General features: G+C 41.1%; 1 protein-coding gene across 2 annotated transcripts in view; it reads left to right on the forward strand.

Moving 5' to 3' along the window:
• The first annotated feature begins 5180 nt into the window (after positions 1–5180).
• Positions 5181–19508, forward strand: part of RBL1 (RB transcriptional corepressor like 1) — a 29594-nt gene continuing 15266 nt past the window's right edge. The window contains exons 1-12 of one of the 2 annotated variants that reach the window (XM_064521359.1): positions 5181–5426; positions 6199–6332; positions 7398–7598; positions 8569–8633; positions 8724–8852; positions 8978–9138; positions 9870–9919; positions 11752–11938; positions 13449–13615; positions 17452–17564; positions 18105–18208; positions 19188–19325. In XM_064521359.1, the coding sequence (XP_064377429.1) occupies positions 5289–5426; positions 6199–6332; positions 7398–7598; positions 8569–8633; positions 8724–8852; positions 8978–9138; positions 9870–9919; positions 11752–11938; positions 13449–13615; positions 17452–17564; positions 18105–18208; positions 19188–19325 (1587 nt within the window). In that variant the 5' untranslated portion in view covers positions 5181–5288. The remainder of the gene's footprint in view (positions 5427–6198; positions 6333–7397; positions 7599–8568; positions 8634–8723; positions 8853–8977; positions 9139–9869; positions 9920–11751; positions 11939–13448; positions 13616–17451; positions 17565–18104; positions 18209–19187; positions 19326–19508) is intronic. The other variant, XM_064521360.1, reaches the window with a different exon arrangement.

The following is a 19508-nucleotide window of genomic DNA, read 5'->3' on the forward strand; positions in this document are numbered from 1 at the left end:
CTGCAGGAGGTTCCCAGGCTAAAACTGAGCAAAACCAGCTGTATCCATCAGCTCTTGCTGCCTTTCCTATAACGTTACGTAGGCTAACTTGCCGTGCCGCTTGAATTAACTAGCGTGCTGGAGCAGCCCAAGCTCCATGGCCGGTTTAAGCACGTGACGGTGCGCAGGGGCTGCCTGCGACCCTCTTCACCCAGATGGTCGGGAGAAGCTTAGAGACCACTTACGAAATCTCCCAGTGCCAATCATGCTCCTTTGCACTTCCGCAGCACCTTTCAGCAGAAGGGGAGCAGGCTGTTTGGTTTCTCTTACTGGGATATTAAGTGTCTCCATTTAAGCCTTGTAAAATGCTAATAGGTGCCAAATAAATACTTGTAATAAATCTCAATCTAAGGATCTCATGCTTTAGAAAAGTAGGTATTAATTCCGTTTTTTAGATGAATAAATAGATGCACAGAAAAAGCTAAATTATTTCTTTACGGTCCAAGAAAACGTAGGAAGCATGGAGCAAACCGAGATTTTTTGTTTGCTCCCTCTGCCCTTGTATAAACACTTTTTCCTTACATTGTGTTCAGGTGTTTATTGGTGGGGGGATAGAAAAGCACTGGGCATAAATAGCACCAAAATGTTAAAGCATCAAGTGTTGCTTGAACGGGGCAGAGGGGAAAAGACGATCGTGTGAATTCTGAATTTCCTGTTGCCACGTCTCCCTTTAAGTTATGGCTTTGCACGCTGTAACCTTCCATTACCTTCATCTTTTATGCAGAATACTTGCTTGAAGCATCTACAGAAATCAGGTAGTCCCTTGATATATGAAGAATCATGTGTGCTGGAATTTATACTCTCCATGATTCCCCCCTCCACTGTAAAGCCGGTGGCAGCTATAATGTGCTCTGTCTCATCAGATTAGGTTATTTACCTTCGGGTAAGATATTAATATATGCAGTTCTGAAAGACTGGGCATTGACGTGCACGGCTCTCTCTTTGGATTTGTTTTGCAAGATACAGGTATTGCTGTCTGAAATGGTGCCGATTCCAGAGCATGAGGGGAGTAAAATGCCCTGCAGATGCTGATCTCTGCTCTTTTATCCCTAGATGATTTTTTATCTGATAGGACACAAAACAGATAAGTATCCTCTCGCATTTATGCAGTATCTGTCCTGCTGTTTACAGCCTTGAGAAGTTTGTTAGAGGTTTCCCTCAGCGCTGAACTGTAACTGGCTGAACGTTACCTACCTGGAAGGCAGGCATCGCAGCTCTAACATCTTGAAAAAGATACGCACAAAAATTTTGGGTCCAACTCAGACTGCAGTGAGCAGAGTACAGTTCCTGCAATCAATTTTGGTTTGTGTCAGAAAAAACTTGAATTTTTCAGTGCATGTATATTTTCCACCTCACCAGAAACTACTTCTATAGATCTGGTCAACTCCAATGCTATGCAACATGGGCTGAATCGAGAAAGATCCCATTAACAGGCATCTTATGTTTATTGTTTACAACTTTAAAACACTATTTTGTGCTTTACAAAACAAGTAAAACTAAGGAAATCGCCAACTGCTTTGCACCTTGTGTGTCAGTGCACAACAGACACACAACCACAGTCTGGTAAGAAGGACAGAAACGAGCACGGGGTAGGGAATCCAGGGCCACCAGTGCTGCAAGGAAAGGATTGCTCCTCTCTTCCTCGTGACCTGAACAGCAGTAGACGGAGCAGCGGCTCTGAGAAGTCGATAGCAACTCTGGAAAAGTAGTGGTGAGAGAAACCCACTCTATCACCTCTTTCCCTTCCTGTGCTGTCCACATAATGCCCTTGACAGACCGTGTAGCTGGCCCAGGAGCCAGCGGGGCATCGTCCTCAGCTTCCCGCTGGGTGAATTTTGGGAGTTTGCAATTTCACTGCATGCCCAAGGGTAGCTCAAGACCATCAGCGTGGTGCTAAGCGGCCGTGAATAACTGGAGAATCCAGCTCTCGGCTCAAAAGGCATAAAACGACTCCAGAACTCCAGTCCAGTAGGAGATCAGTTCCATTTCCCTGTCTCAACAGAGTTTTCAATCTGAGTTTAACGAAAGGAGACTGGAATTGCTCAGCTTGGCACATTTAACCGGCCTCTATTTGACAATGGTCTGGATAAGCGTGATATGTTAATGATTTAGTTTGGAATTCAAAGTTCCAATAACTAGTCTAGGTGAAGGTATCGGTTCATACAAGAATAGCACCATCCTTCAGGGGATTTTCAAGGAATAGCACCGGGCTGCGTTGCAAGAGCAATTGAGAAGAACGGGAGCCTGCAGCCCACGCTGCGCGAAGTGTCTTGCATCTCTCTTGGCTCCTGCGAAGCATCTGAGTGGTATGTTTTTCATCCGACAGGTATTTTGGATATGTTGTAGCAAAAAGAGACATTTTACAGGAATAGCCTGTACCATTTAGAAAGACAAAATAAATTTTAAAAGCAAAAGCCTCACAGTGACTGACTTTTTCTTTTTTTTTTTTAGAAAAAGCACACAGATTTCTAATATACGAACAGACGTGTATCAAACAAAAGCAAACCTCAGGTCACTCCACAGAAGGCTCTTCCTTCTGCTTCTTTGTACCTGGAGGAATAAACACAACTGCAGGATTTTGATTATGCAACCTATTTATCAGTGAGTAAATGCCCTTCTCATTTTTTTTCCACAGCATTCAGGGTTTTTTTCTCTAAGAGCAAATCTTCTTGTAAACACATTTAGGTGCTTGGATTAAAGCTAGTATTTAGGTTAAGTAACAGTCTCAAAGGCCTCCACATTGAACTGATTTTCAGTGCGAAACAGGCTCCGCTATTGCGTAGCTCCTTTTTACCCAAAGGACTGACAAACAGATGTAGGGAACTAGTGACTCCAAGTCTTGCGTGGGAACAATCTATGTGGCAACCGCAAACAAAGTTACTGCACTGCAGGCTGTGTGTAATTCCTGCTGCAGGGCCTTCTCCTAAAATGGTCCCTGGGCCCCTGGACTTTGCAAATGAACATTTTAATAGGAACTAAAATCAGCACCTGTTTAAATTGTACCACCGTAAATTAGGGCAGGTCAGAAGCTGCTGCGTGAGCTTCCTCGCAGGGGGTCACCGAGGCCACTGAGTGCTCCCGAGGCTGCTCATGAGCAGGTATTTCACCGGATATTGCTGAAGAGTGTGGGAGGCACTCTTGGCATGATGCTGAAGCTCTTCTGCTGGGCCTGACCTAGTCAGGCTGGTAACCTGCTGTAGGGGTGCTGTGGCTCCAGAGGTGCCCTACTCTGCCACATGAAGATGTATTTTTTGCACTGGACCATTTAATGTCAAAAACACGAGTAGTCTTGAAGCAAGGGCTTGAAAGCCAGGTTTCCTCCCTCCATCTCAAATGGGTATTTTAGCCCCCAGCTAAAAAGTCATGCTCACTCCAGGCTCTCTCTGTCCGATGATCCTTCGTCACCTCATACAAGGTGGAATACCTGTAGCTGGAGCCTTTGGTTCGGAGGGTTATAAGTGCAGCACTTTTACATCGTTAACGGCATGCAAAACCCTGCAAGGGGGTACAGGGGCGCTGCGCAGCCGCCGCTCTTAACGTCACCTGGTACAGGGACTGCTGCTGCCCGCCACAAGGCAGCTGGGCGTCAGCAGGGCACTCGAGAGCCTGTATCAGCATCATGTATTCCCAGCAAATATTTGGAGGGCCCTAAAGTACCGCAGCCATTAGTGCTATTTTAATACCGACAGACTGTGACTAATTAAGCCAAATTGGCAATTTTGTTATGCCTCTGAGTTTCCACTTGAACTAAATTAAAGTGAATTGATTCTATGACTGAAATTTGATGAGAGCTCTGGTCTTCAACATCTTAAATTTAACAGGCATGTAGATCCACTGATCCAGCAAAGTATTTAAGGACATGCTTAACTTTAAATGTGTGACTAATCCCACAAATGGAATAACTTTCAAGAACATGTTTATGGCAGCGCAGAAGAGGGGCTGAACGCTTCACAAAGCAGGTAACTTGTGCTCAGTTAAACAAGGGGAAACTGGAATTACCTGAACAGTTTCCCAATTTGTATCTCTGCTGATGGGCCAAACTCCACAAAGCCAGTGATGCACTCAATTATACTTGTAAAAGCAGCTGAACTTGGTTGGATATGGCATAAATACTTGTACCACAGTACTCTTTCAGTCAGCGTTGACATGGCTGGATATGCAGTGTCCCTGCTGGATTTATCTGATTGTGGCTTCGTTTCTGTACCTGCAGCCATCTCTTAGTGTTCTTGGCATCTGTCCGTCCTGCTTCAGACATTGCCCGTCCTCCAAAGCGCTCTCCGCTGCACGGGCAGAACCTGCCCAGCCTGGCTGGGGCAGACGTGTCGGCCAAGCGGCGACCGCTGCGCCTTGGCCGGCTGCTGCGAAGAGCCGCTGGAGCTCCTGGGGCCCAAAATTAGCCTAACGTGTTTAAATTGCTTTTAGGGAAGCTTTCAGGGGGAAAAGCTAGGCGAACCCTGAGACTTTCCTAACCTGCTTTCTTTTAACCTCCCCAGCAGCACTGCCCCTCTCGTTGGGAAGTTAGTGGCCCTGTTCGCAGCCCGGCACGAGCCGTGACTGCGAAATGGCGGCGTTTGCTCGCTTTCTCAAACAGCGGCTTGGACACAAACCTGTGGTTTTCGGGGCAGCATCACGGTTACCCCGTGATCTTTGCCATGGGAAACCAGAGGGTGTTAGAGACCGAATCTGCCCGCAGCCAGCCGGAAAGGCGGGAGCAGAGGCTGCTCCGCACAAGCGGGCAGCGCCGAGGTGGGGCGACCATGAAGAAGAAAGAAGCAGTCTTCCTCCTCGGGCCAAACCCGCTCGCGTTTTGTGCTTCCACTTCGACGCGGGAAGTCTCAGCGCGACACCGGGGTCGAGCGAAACAACGGGGGAAACCTCTACGCCGCCGTTTGGGAGGGCGACGGAGCTGCTCCCATCCTCACCGGCGACACCTGCACGCCCCAGGCCGCAGCCCGTCTCGGTGCCGCCCGCTCACACGGGGCGGGGGGGGAGGGGTGCGCGCCCCCCTGCGCGTGCGCAAGCCGCGCGCCCGGTCCCGCGCGCGCCCGCGCTGGAGCCCTGGAGGCCGCTGCGCGCGCGCACGCCAGGCCGTCACGCAGCGCCGCGCCGCGCCGCGCCGGGATCCCTCCGCCCGTTCCCGCCAAAAGAGGGCAGGGCGCGGCGGAAGGAGCCGGCCCCTTCCGGGTGAGGCGGCCTGGGCGCGCGGGGCTGCGGGAGCCGAGCCGCGGGGCGGCCGCGCCGGCGCCGCCATGTCCCGCGCCGAGCCGCCGCCCGCCGAGCCCGGCGCCGCCGTCGAGCGCCTCTGCCAGGAGCTCAACCTGGACGCGGCCAGCGCCGCCGAGGCGCTGCGCGACTTCACGGCGCTGCGCGGCACTTACAGCCTGGAGGTGAGGGCGGCGGGGCCGCGGCGCCTGTCAGCGCGGCCGCGGAGGCGCCGCGGGGCGGGGCGGGGCGGCTCGGGGCCGCTGTCAGCCGGCGGGGCTCGGGCAGCCCCCGCCCGCGGTCGGGCCGGGGGAGCGGCGGGGAGCGCCTGCCGCTGCGGCGCGCGGGGCTCAGCGCGAGCTGCCGGGTAACGGCCGAGGCGGAATCGCCCGCCCGGAGGAAGCGGCCGCTGCTGGGAGCTGGCGCCGCCGGAGCCGGCAGTTTGGCTGGGCGCCGAAAGCGCCCTTTAAATTCGGGTGGCGAGTACGCACCCAAAATACTCTGTTTCGTAACCTCGCTTCGCTGGGAAAGTGTATTGCAGAAACTCAGTTTTGAGAACTCATTAGTTTTACCTTAAATTCATTCCTTTTCAACCACGCTGGCACATGCTTATCGTAATCTTCAATTAGAAAACACATCTGGGAGAGTCTAACAGAGGTCAGCTGTGGCATTACGCTCAGTGGCCAAATTATACTACGTGTTTTTTTTCTTTCCTCCAAAAAACCAACATCCCCTGTCCATTATCACCGGTTGAATGGAAAAACAGAGCAGTAAACTTTGTGTGTGTGTATATCTGTACATCTCAGCTAAACGCGTGGAGAAGGCGGCCCTCAGGCTCCCCAAACGCTGCTTCTCATTATTGTCACGGAGCTTTTGAGAGGCTCCGTAAAGCCGAGGCACAAGCTGAGCGCGGTCTTTCCTGGCTCAGCAGCCTGCTGCTTTCCTGTGGTCTGGCAGGGAGAAGTTGTCCATTGGCTGGCGTGTGCTCTGTACGTGGCGTGCCGCAAGAGCGTAATTCCAACCGTTGGAAGCGGCCTTATGGAAGGAAACTGCGTCTCGCTGACCAGGATACTGCGTTCCGCGAAATTAAGGTGAATTTTTTCAAGTTGTTAATCAGCATAGAAGTCCTGGAATCTGACTATTCCGATATATAATTATATATATATATAATATATTAATAGAAATAAAACATATATTTATTATTCCATTAAAACATACTTACTGATTTAGTTACCCAGGTTTTTTTTTAAGGCTCCAAGCACTGCAAAACTTGCATGTCCCAAGGTAATATTATAAAAACAATAAATCCTCTTTTGTTACAAATGGAAATAAGATGCAAATACATAATTTTTTGCCCCGAGTTCAACTTCTATCCTTTGAAAAACCACCCACATCAGACTAACAATTGTTCCGCCCACAGAGTTGTTTTTCTTTTCTTTTTGTAGTTAATTAAAACACAATTGGAACACCTAAATGTTTCACTAGTAATCCAGATAAAACTCATGTTTGACTCAGGATGTAGGCCAAATTGCCAGATTTAGTCTTGGCTGCCATGTCATATGGCAATTTTGGGAACAGGGAACTATGCAATTACATAAATATTTATGTGCTTCAAGGGTTTTCCAGGAAATAGCTCTACTTAGAGATGTTGCCACTATAATTCTAACCGATGATATAACTCAAAATATTTCATGTTCCATTTGAAGATCCATTCAAGATCCAGCTGGACTGCCAAAGGGGCATTTGCCACTCTAATTACACCTACAGTTAAAGGTTTTGTCTAGGTAATTTTGATAGGCATGGACTCATGTTTTTGTTGCCTCCCCTCCCTGCCCCCTTAGCATCCACATAGGTCTTTCCATCTTTAGCCCTCCCCTAACTAACATAGCTACTCTGGCAGCCTTTGAATGCAAGTAAGTGTTTCCATGTCTGTGGCTTAAAGAGAGTAAAGAAAAAAACCCTAGATAATACAGAGGCTAAAAGCTTCCCATGTGTGCAGTTTGGCAGTGTATCAAAATAAATGTTAAACCTATATATTAATCAAACTAGTTGCCAAGGATTAAATAGGTTGCATTTTGCCTTTATCAGAAATTCACAGAATAAATGAATTTAGTTAAAGCTCAAAATAAAATAGAGTTTTCTTTTTTTCTTTTAAGTTTAATTCAGTTTTTCAGCAAAATGAAAAAGTGGATGGACATGTCGAATCTACCACAAGAATTCCGAGAGCGAGTGGAGAGGCTGGAGAGAAATTTTGAAGTGTCGACTGTGATTTTCAAGAAGTTTGAACCAATATTTTTGGATATATTTCAAAACCCTTATGAAGAAACTTCGAAACCACAAAGAAGCAGGAAACAGAGGTATTTGTGAGGCTTAGCGTGACTTTTTCTGGAAAGGGCTGTATATGATACAGCTTTATGAAAATTAAGATCATGATTTGTGCTTTAAAGTGTAAGGGGAAGTTCTAAAGTGATAGGGCCACTTTGCTTTGTGGCCTTGACTCTGAAATGCAATAAATAAAGAAGGACCGTCAATCTTGCAGGAGTAGTGCTGATATGAGCCGAGTTTTGCATCTGTTCGTTGTTCATGCGATTCACTCTAAGATTCAGCTATTGGCCCCTAGTGAAGATGTCTCTATATGGTGAGAAGAGCTGCAATGACGCAGATTAACTTCCGCAAATACAGCAAGAGCAATGCTTAGGCAGGAATAACTGAAGTTACCGGGGATATTTTGTCTTGGCAAAGTACCTCCTCAGGTTGTTGATGTCCTGAAATAATCCTTTTCTAAAAACTTAGCTGCCTGTGCTGAATGGGAAAGCACTTCCCGTTCCATGGTTTTGGATGATCCCTACTCTAAGCACTACTCAGGAGAAGAAGCTGTAATACAAGTAATAGTTGCACATGTTGAAAGGATGACTGATGCTTTGATAAAATATTTAGGAAAAATCTGTTGTTGTAATTTATATGCCCCCTGGCATCTCGCTGTTCACAACTCCAGGTGAATTTTCTTACCATTGTGACACCAGAAAAATAGCGTGTCCAAGAGTCACAGACCAAAGGCAGCGTTTGCTCAAAGAAAGGATGAAAAGATCAATGATGGTGTGCTAAATGCTTTGTAGACTTAGATATATTACTGAAAATAGGAGTATTAATTATGGAAAATTGAAATAAGCACATATAGCTTGCATTGTGCTGTAGCATGAAATAGTCAGACAATGGCTCTGACTGCTGTTTTGAGCAAGGAAATACTATGAAACTCTTACTGTAAAAACAAGTTTCAGCTTCTTGGAACTGAAGACTGACTTTTCTTTTCCTCCCCCTCCTTGCTAGACGGGTACCATGCAGTGTTAAAGATCTCTTCAACTTCTGCTGGACTCTCTTTGTATACACTAAGGGTAGGCTTGCTTTTTTATCTGCATGTTTTGTGTATGTTTTGAGTTATTAACGCTTTTAAGTTGTTTGATGTGATACGCTGTCTCTTAAAGGTAATTTCCGTATGATTGGAGATGATTTAGTAAATTCCTATCATTTGCTTCTGTGCTGCTTGGACCTGATTTTTGCAAATGCCCTTTTGTGTCCCAATAGAAGAGATTTGCTAAATCCGTCGTTTAAAGGTATGATGAGACAGATTATTTAAAATCAAATATGCCTCTGTTTCCTTTTAAATGAAGTATAAGGACAGTGGACTTTTTTTTTTTCTCCTCCTCTCTCTCTTCTTCTTCCCCATTCTTGTTTTCAGGCTTACCTGTGGACTTCCATGCAACAGAGATCAAAGCCTCTGAAGAGCCTCCTTGCATCATTGCCACGCTGTGTGAGCTACACGATGGGCTTTTAGTAGAAGCAAAAGGAATAAAGGAACACTACTTTAAACCATACATTTCAAAACTATTTGAAAGGAAGGTACATCTTACTAGTTTTAAGAATGTGTGATAGTTCTCAGATAAATGTTCTTGAAACCATTTAAATCCTGGAAGTTCTAGAGGAAAGTGTACTAATAGGCAAATGGATTTGGAAGTGATGGGTTCAGATTTTCTTTGCGTATGTTTTAGCAGAAGCAGATTGGACTCTCACTTTTCATGATGCGTACTGTAAAGTCCTTTCTGGTTTGGCTTGTTATGTGAGTGGGTAGTCTCTACCTTCCTTTCTTGGCAGTGTGAAAACTCAATTGTGTACACAACTTTTTTTCTTTAAAGAAAATGTTATCTCTTTGTAAATTAGTTTTATGGAGCAACTGTAGTGATAGGGTGAGTCCTTGTTCTTGTCTTAGCATTTAGCAAAATATTTTAGAATGAAGAGGTTGAGGTTGCGGTTGCACAAGCTGTTCTGTCTGGTTTTGATCCTGGAAAGTTGTTTCCGAGCTCTGTGGAAACTTCCGTGTAGTCATTCATCAGATCACTCCTAACCTGCTGGTGGAACAGATTTTAGATAGCAGTACTGTTTCGGAGGAATGAGCTTATCTAGAGCCAGGATAGAATTAGGCTTTGTTCTTGATGTCTTGCTAAGGATGTTGTATGCAACAAAATGTCCAATTATGTTCCTAACCCTTACTCACCTTTTGGCTAAACTGTCATGCAGAGTTGGAACAGTTATGGTTTTCATCATATAAGATATTTCTACTTTTTAATTTTTAGATCTTAAAAGGAGACTGTCTATTGGATCTATGCAATTTTACAGAAAATAAGTAAGTTATGGCTTATGTTCTTAATCATGGATTTGGGTTTCATTTCTAAAATACCTGTCTTTGGATACTGTATCTCAAGTTTTCTGTTCCTTCCTCATACTATAACTAACTGTTTGTAATTATATGACAAGTAAACCTATTATTATTTGGCTGAAATGCTTTCTGGATCTGAGATTTATCAAATATCTTAGGGTTTTGGGTCAGCTGCAGTGGTTCTTCCTTAAACTCCTGTTTTATGGTGTTTGCTTTTTTTTTTTTTTTTTTTTTTTTTTTTCCCCTCTCCTCCCTTGTGGCTGTAACCTTTGAGTAGTCTGATATACAAGTCAAAATCTTGACTCTGAAGTTCATGGATTTGTTTCTGTACGTACCTCAAAGACTATACCTGGGTATGGAAGCCTTCAGATAGTTTGATTTATGCAGTTGTTGGTTTCCTGTTAAGAGTATAAATCTGTGACTGCAACAGAAAAACTCAAAATGAAAAAAAGCAACAATTGCAAAACCACAAAAAGGGGGTAGAACACTTCTGTGTGAAGCTAGTGTATTTTTAGAAAATTTTAAAAAATCATTTCTTGAAGCTAATTTAAATACAGAAATTAACAGCAGCTGCTTTGTTTGGGATACCCTTCAGGATTTTTTTTTTCCTCAAAATACCTAATAACTAGTTTTTGCAAGATCAGTCTTCATCTCTTCAGTTTGCTTTCTGAGAATTATGAGCAAAGACTTGGATTGTTTTAAAATTGCGGGTGACACTCAGATATAAAAGTGTTGCTAAAACCCATATAAAGCAGTGAAGCAATTATAACCACCGATTTTAGTGTTTCTACTTAAAGAATAACAGTATTACTGTAATAATACTGTCATATATGATAATACAGTAGTCCTCATTCTTTTGTAAGTAATTTAAAATCTAAAGGAAACACGGAAGCCTGTCTGTTTTTTTGTCCAAACTTGTTCATAGAAATTTACTTTTTCTAAAGGAGCATGAGAAGATAAACCTATAAAATAGTTGCAGGTTTGCTGATCAGAATCACTTGTATTGCAAATACATCGTTTTATTACGTTAACATATACCTGTAGGTAAAGAACGTCTTGAATCTCACAGGCAAAGATACTTCATATATTCACATATTACATAAATGTGCAGACAGGATTTAATGATGCTAGCTGGTTCTGATTTTTACTGCAAAGTTTCATTCTACTTCCTAAGTATCAGTTTAAAGCTTTGCAGCCTTCATGAGGTTAAATATTCCTATTTTACAGATGGGTAAACTGGAATAAGGAAAACTAAGGATATGTTTGGTATCGTATGTTAGTGAAGGTTTTAGGAATAGAATCCAGGGGACTGGCTCTTAAATCTTCCTGGCATCTATAGCATCTGAAAAGTACTGACCACAAAGTGGCAAAAGTAGAGATCAGACTTCCTAACTAGTTTAATACAACTATGATTATTTTGTTTTATATTTACAAAAGATTAGCTTCTGTTCAGTTGAGTATTTAAAAACTGTTTCATTTACAACTGCGATGGAAGCTAAGTTGTTTCTTCCTGTACTTTCTGAGAACCAGATAGTGGTGGTAACTTAGGAAAAAGACTAGGGCTTGCAGTGGATCATGTGGGGAACAGGGGAGGTTTTATGGAAAGAGAAAGGCAAGGTTTAGCACAAGTAAATTGCCCGTTGTAGTAAAGTGTCGCTAACAAATAGTACTACCATTTAAAGTGTTACGTGTTTTGAATGCGTGCTGGTTTCAGTTTTGTACTTTGACTTTGCTGGTGTCTTTTTTGTGTCTTTGGCAATTTAACCTCTGATCGTAACGCTCTGCGGCTTCTCTTTCAGCAAAGCATTGAATAAAGAATATGAAGAATATGTTCTAACAGTGGGCGACTTTGATGAGAGGGTTTTCCTAGGAGCAGATGCCGAAGAAGAAATTGGCACTCCTCGGAAGTTTCCTGCTGATATGCCAGTAGGGAAAACAGCAGCAAGAGCTCATGTAGAGTGTCATCTTCAGCAGCATTTTGAAAAGGTGATTCACATAACGTCGTTTTCACTTAAAATACCCTCGTCAAGTTTTTTCATCATTGTGTGTTATTTGAATTGCTGTGGTGACTTTGAAAAGTTGAATTTCTTTAACTTTTTACTAAGAGTCAGAAGCTGAATGCCATATGCAGGCTTCAGTGAACTCTTGCTAAGGAGAAATGGTTGTATCTTCTCTTTTACATGCTTTAGTAAGTAACTGTTCCTTAAAGAGTGTGTGAGCACTTTCATATGTGAGGTAGTACGTTTTTATCTTAACAAAAACCCTGATAAATAGTTAAGGTATAAATGAAAGTATGTTAGGTATAAATGAAGTTTGAACAAAATCCTAGTAAGCATACCATGAAACTTTTACGTTGGATTAATTTACTTGTTTTCCTGATATTTCTCTGGCAATACAGGAAACGTCAACTTGTTTGCTATTCTATGGGATATAACGTTCAAGACATAAAACCCACAGAAGCCTTTCTCTTCTGATTTCCTTACAAAAAACAGACTGTAAACAGAGCTAATATTTCACTATGTTTAAAAATATAATGTGTACTTAATGAAGCTGGTATATGGAAAAATACTTGTTTGATTACTTTTTAAACTGGCTAACGCAAAAAGGGGCACTGCCTGTGTGAAAGGATCGTATGCTGTTTCATAGTGTAGTGTTACATGCTGATTTGAAAAAAGTTAATACTTATTACAAGATACTAGTGGTAATGTAAATGAATCATACAGTTTTGGGTTTTGTCCCAAATGTAAATGTATTGCATATTTAGGCAAATTAAACATATAATGGTGTGGAATGAGTTTATAAGTTTGAACTTCAGTTTCTGTAGCATAGTAATAACCTCATTGCTATCCATGCATACTGACTGTGGGCATAACTTTCGCTCGTTATTTGCCTAGACTCTTCAAAATGTAGTCTGTTCTAATGATTCAAAACCAAATGCCTTATTGCATCACTTCCAGAAAGCAGGATGTGAATAGATGAGTGCAATCCAGACTGTGCTCCGTCTGCTTTGTACTACGTCATACCTTCAGTACGGGGGGGCTCTAGAGTCGCCAGAACAGCGTTTCCCAAAGACCTTTCTGCTGTGACCCTCTCCTAGGCAGCTCTACAACTTACTCCTTATGTCACCCAGTTAACATAGGTATTGTGAATGAAGCGTATGCTTTCTCTTTTTTGCCTTGTATTTTTCAATATTTAAGTGGGCTTAGATATTTACATGCTTTTAAGATTCGAAGTCTCACTTTCCTGGATTTTATTAAAAAACCTTTTACGTTGACTTTAGTCTGTATTTATGGACCACAGCCTTGGAAAAGTTTTAACTGATTTCTGGCGAGTTTTGAGGTCACAGGTTTGATGGCAGCCTACAGGTGGCATATTCCGTGTGACTAGTGGTGTCATTCTAATCTTTTGAGGGATTTTAAAGGGGGTCCTTGTTCGAAATGTTTTTGAAACAGTTCTGTTGACTGATTTATTTACTTATTTATTCTCTGTCTGGCAGAAAAGGTCATTTGCACCTTCAACTCCATTGACTGGAAGAAGATACCTACGAGAAAAGGAAGCTGTCATCACTCCTGTTGCTTCAGCAACACAAAGCGTGAGCCGGTTGCAGAATATTGTGGCTGGACTGAAAAATGCACCAAGTGAACAACTTATAACTATTTTTGAGTAAGTACCTCCACTGAAACTACTTGCATGAGGACAGAAACTCATCTTTGCTCCAAATTTGACCTTTTTTTGTTTGGTGCAATGTATACTTGTTTGTTTTCTTATTATTTCCAGTCTAAATGTCTTAACATAAGAAAAACCATCTATTTTTTTTTAAGTTAACTTTCCTTCTGGAGAAAGATAGCTGAGGAAAAATCCCCAAACTTGTCACCTGCTGTTTTCTTAATATGGATTTAGTTTTTGCTAATGGTAATTTAGGTGCTTCTGTCTGCTTGAAAGCCAAGTATATTTTTTAATTCTAAACAAATACGGGTGAATTAAAATATGTGGTAACTACATTGGTAGAGATTTTGGGGGGTTTTCCAGGGGAAGGGAATTGTGACAGTCAACAAACTGAAATCTTTGGCTTAGAGAGCTGGGAAGATGAGACTAAATGCAGCCTAAGGGCTCCCCATTTCTCTTTAATACCACTCCAGGATATCTTAGCCTAACTTTGTTAGGCTTATATATAAGCCTAACAGAGTTCATAATAATTATCTAAGTTGATCTTTGGCCTAACAGCAGCCACGTTTTCCGCTCCTCTAGTTCTGGTGGCCTTTCCTGGGCCTGCTTCAGCTTATCAGTTTCCTCCTTGAACTGAGTATCTGTCTGTGGCAGGCATTCTAGCAGGCGACCGAGGGGAGCTGTAGCCTTCCTATTTGAGACCTTCCTGTTCGTGCATCTGAAAGATGCATTAGCCCTTTTAGCTGCTGTGTAATGCTGGGAAATCATATTAGGTGAATATTGACCAAACCCCTCAGAATTGCCATTTCTGGAATAGAGCCCCTGTTGTGTAAATCAGCTTATTTTTGGCTCCTAGTTGCATGACTGCATGCTGACTGTAGTGAAATGCACATGCAGATGTTTGTGCATAAACGGTGGAGTATAAATAAAATATTTATCGGTGAAAGGTAGATCGTGTTGCTTCATAGCTCATAAATAGCAATAATACAATACTAAATAATTGTAAAATTGTTGCATATTTGTTAAACATCTATGCAAGGTCAGGCCTTCCTTTATGTTTATGGGGTAATGTTTAGGGATCATTTGTAGTTAGTCAAAATGGACACTTAGCACTAAAACACTTGAAATGCAAGCTTCATAAATAGGTGAAAATATAACTTTTAGTTCTCCTCTTTTGTAATTGGGCATATTTTGAAGGTTTTCTTAGCATTTATTCTTAAAAGCTTACATTACAAGTGCTTAGCAACATGCATTTCTATTTTGAGTATTTTTTGATTTTTTTTTTTCCTAAGGACCATTAAGTATTATTTCCATTACCCAAGTAAAATGTTAATTTGTCTGCAATCTCTGAATGAACACATTTTTCATTAAGTAATAACCTAGTCTTTCAGAGAGAGATGTAAATACTAAAACATGGACAAGTATTGAGTAAACCTCTGAGGAAAAACCTGTTGAATACTTTGCTCGTCTTGCACGTGGGCTCAGCAAACAGTAGCGTATTTATTCTCTGATTAGTAGTGATGGGAGGAACTGTGTTTTGAACTATGTGGAATATTCTGTGCTTCTGAATAATTTCTGTTTCAAATAAAAATTCTTTGGAAGTATAGCATTGAAATTAATTAGAAGACTTTGTTTAATGAAGCCATAATTTATTTCAATACTAAACTTTTAAAAATAGTTCAGTGTCTTAATTTGAAGCTAATCACAGGACGCGGTGCCCTAATACAAACTTGCTGGAAAATCTGGAAGCATTCAGAAAGAGCGTTTCCAGATGTAGAGACTCTCTAATTCTTTTTCCTATTAACAATTGTGTCGGGTTCATCAATCCCCCTCTAAAAAGCAGAGCCTTGCTATTAAATAAAGCCTTTTTTAGTGCTGTAGTTAAATTCAAACTCTGTTTGTGCTGGCTTTTCTTGGCTCCTTTTTCCCTGCTTCTTTGCAAGGAGAAGTAATTTGTTTATTGAGGTGACCCTGAGTTATTTTAAAATTGATGATTTCAGACTGTTCTATGATACTTTTCAAACAGGCTATCAAATACCTGTTTCCTAAACTGGCTCTTGAGCATGCAGGTTGTTTTTGATGAATCTGGATTTACTCAAACCTTTTACTGATATTTCAACATATAATGTAGATGCATCTGAATTGGATTCGAGTTCTAGCTCTCCCATCTCCATTAAAATCTGTGTTTGCATTCAGAGACTCCTTAGGGTATTGCCTTTAATCTGTTTCAATTTGTGGACACCTGAATCTTTTCCACTGGCCACACAAGTTCCTCATGGAGAATTTAAGTCATAACAGCGGAGTTTTTTTTCCTTCTGCTTTCAAGGAAAAGTAACATGCAAATCACAAGTTGAAAATCACACTCAAGCAGAAATGCAGCTGTTAAAAGGTGAACTTTTCATAATTCGTGTATTTCCTGGGGAAAATATTTTGTGTGAATTTCAAAATTCTAAGATAAAAACTGTATTAGTCAAGAGTCTGCATCCCCTTTCCTATTTTGATTCTAGTTTTCTCAAAGGGAAGTAAGCCACATAATTAAATTATAAAGTGCCTTCTCTTTTTAAAAATCTAAAATATTGCAGTATGGGGTCTTGTCTGAAAACAAAATAAGCCTATTTATTTTAAAAGGGCATCCGGTGAATTGCTGAGGAGAAAGTCTCAAATATTCTAAATTTAATTTTTATGTAATAATCTGTAATTAGAATAATCAGATGTACTGCCCTCATTGAACTCTCAAGTCCTGCACAGCCTTTTAGAAATACTAGATCAAGAAATACTGGATCAAGGTGTTTGTTACTTATTGAATTGTTCTGCTTTGCCTAACGTTGCTAGTTGTAAAGAGCAGGTTGTACTTGAAAAGAGACAAGTGAAAACCCGGATTCCCCTTTCCTGATCAAAATTTTTCCTCGCTTAAATAGAGAACATATTAAATAGAGAGCATAACACAGGATTGACTGCCGTGCTGGTCTAGTCTTGTATTGTGTCTGTGCAAATGGTTGGCAGTAGGTAGGTAGTTGCAACATACAACATCGGGGTTGGATTTGAATTGTCTTTTTTCTGATACTTTTGCTCAACTTTTAGCCCTTTGCAGTTTATGGACTTCTGGAGTCAGAGGTCGTAGCTCTGTCGCTGTATTTAGTAGCTACTGATGGACTTCTCGTCCATGAATTTATCTTTATTGTTTTTAATCCATTTATTCTTCTGACATTCAAAACATACTCTGTTTTCTCCAAAATCTTTCCCTTGTGGTAGCAGCAGCTAAGTTAGCTGTCTGGAGTGTTAGGTGTTGTAACTGTGTTTCTCCCTTATTCAAGTGCATTACTTTGTATTTAAATGATGTCCAAGTTCTGTCACTTTATCAAGCGTTTAACCTGGTGAAGTACTTCCATTGATCTTTGTATTTGGTTAGGTATATGTGGGGTGGGTTGTTCATTTTTAAGTACCCAGAATAATTTTGTGTCCTCAGCAATAGTGTCATCTCACTATTCGTTTTGTTTGGTTGCCTGTTGGAGCATACTTCTTACTGCCTTGCTCTTCGCAGATGTGTCTTTCCGGTTAGTGTGCTACTATAGCTCTTGATTTCTGCATTTGTTCTAAAATTCCCCGTATAGCCTCTCTCTCACTGTTAGGAAAGGAAAAAAGGAAACAATCTCTTTGTATCTTTTAGGTGGTATTCTCTGCTGTTCATAGTAATACAGGTTATTGCCTGATGAGGAAAACTGAGTAAAGCTAGCTTCTCTCCTTTTTATTTGAGTATGTTTTTGGGAAGGGACTGGAGGGGAGCAGAATATTTATTTGTGCAAACAAGACTTTCTCTTTGCGTTCTGCTGTAGATCTTGTGCGCGCAGCCCTATGGAAAGCATCATGAACAGAGTGAAAGAAATAGGTGAAACTTTCTGTCGGAGCTACACTCAGTCAACAGATGAGCAGCCAGGATCACATATAGGTATGGATGTGAAACACATGGGATGTTTCAAAATATGAAACCAGGCAAATGAAATGCATACCTATGCTATCCTATAAGTACTTAATGCAGTGGGGCTGTGTTTGACCCAAAGGCTATCCAGAAAGAAAACTGTTGCTGTCAGACAGAACACTGTAAAAAGCATTACAGAATAGAACAAGGTTATGGTTCAAAATGGGATAACCAAGAAAGCATCGAAACTTTAGCAGTTGTTAACTAAAATTGTAAATTTATATTCTTCTTGGATCTAAAATATAAAGAAAATGGGGTATAAATTTGCAGAATTACATAATTAGAAATATGAAAATACATAATCCTTCAAAAATTTTCTAGAATTGCGTGCTGTTCTTGTGACCAGAGGATTTCTAAACATACTATTTTGATTTACAAAATCTATACGCACACGCACACATATATTCACACGCAATTTTTTTTTATAGAAGGCCAAGTATTGGTCAATTTAGTCTAAAATCATTTGTTAAAACAGCATTGGGCTTCATCAGTATTGGTTTTAAATTTCAGATTTTGCTGTAAACAGATTAAAACTGGCAGAGATCTTGTACTATAAAATCTTGGAGACTATAATGGTACAAGAAACACGAAGACTACATGGGAAGGACATGACTGTAAGTAAAGAATTGGCCAAAGAAGAGAGGACTTTTGCTAAGCCCCCTCTAGGCAGTTATCTTTAGACAGCTCCAGAACAGATCAGTCTGCAGTGGAACAGCCCGTGTATGTTGTTGATATTAAAAAAAAAAGAGAGAGAGAATTGTATGGCAGCTGCCTAAATGTAGGGTTGAAATTCAGCATTACTAATTATATTAAATTGTGTTGCCTTCTAGAATCATAAATTTATGAGCAGATAATTCTTATTCTCTTCTTTATTCCATTATCAGTATGAATACTTCATGTTAGACAGGAACACATTTGTTATGCTTCGTGATTTGCGATAGGGAGATCATTTTATTTGGCCATAGTATGAAAACAGTGTGGTGGTTTTGGCACTGTTAATTTACTTCCAGTCTTTACTATTCTAGATTTCCCTATAAAAGGAGATTGGGGAAGGTGGGGGGAAAAAAAAAAAGTGATAACTGTTCCTTCAGGCAATAAGCTGTGTATCTGTGCTACAAAAAAGGAACTTCAAATGACGCCTAAATAGTACCTAAATAGGTTAATGACTCCTGTGCGTGCTACTGTGGGTTTACCTGTTTTTCCTTTCTTCTAGTCACTTTCTGGTTGACTGTGAAGAGCAAAACATACATTTTCCAGCTGGGTTTTTAAATCTTTTGAAGGGTTCTTCTGTGGTTTTTCTTAAATATGACAAAACTTTAAGTGTTTTTTGAGATTTTAAAAAGTGCACTCATCAAGAGTTTGTTAAGAAACTTATGTTTCCTATGCTCCCTAACAAGAATGTGTGTGTTTTTTAAAAAAACAAAGAATTTAAATTTTTTTGCAGGCTCTATCTAAGATGAAATTTCTTACAGTAATAGTGAGAAAGCTGTAATTCTGCCTGACTTGAACACCTTTTTTCTTACAAAAAAGAAAAAGAAGTCTGCCTCCATTTCCCTAACCTTGGATCACTGACAGTTTCCAATATCTCTTCAGGCTCTCTTGGAACAAGATGTCTTTCACCGTTCCCTGATGGCATGCTGCTTGGAGATCGTGCTGTTTGCATATAGTTCACCTCGTACCTTTCCCTGGATCATTGAAGTTCTTGACCTCAGGCCTTTCTATTTTTATAAGGTAAACAGAGATACTGTCTTGTGACTGGATCTGTATTAAAAATAGTATTTGTTACTGGATTGACAGTCTTAGAAGATGATGCTTATCCTTCATAGGTAATGGTGTAGGAAAAGAACAGTACTAACGGTACTATGTAACATGCCTATTATTCTAAATTCTGGCTGTCCTTAAATGTTTTACCTG

Source organism: Dromaius novaehollandiae, chromosome 16, assembly GCF_036370855.1.
Source record: "Dromaius novaehollandiae isolate bDroNov1 chromosome 16, bDroNov1.hap1, whole genome shotgun sequence".
NCBI classification, from domain to species: Eukaryota; Metazoa; Chordata; class Aves; order Casuariiformes; family Dromaiidae; genus Dromaius; species Dromaius novaehollandiae.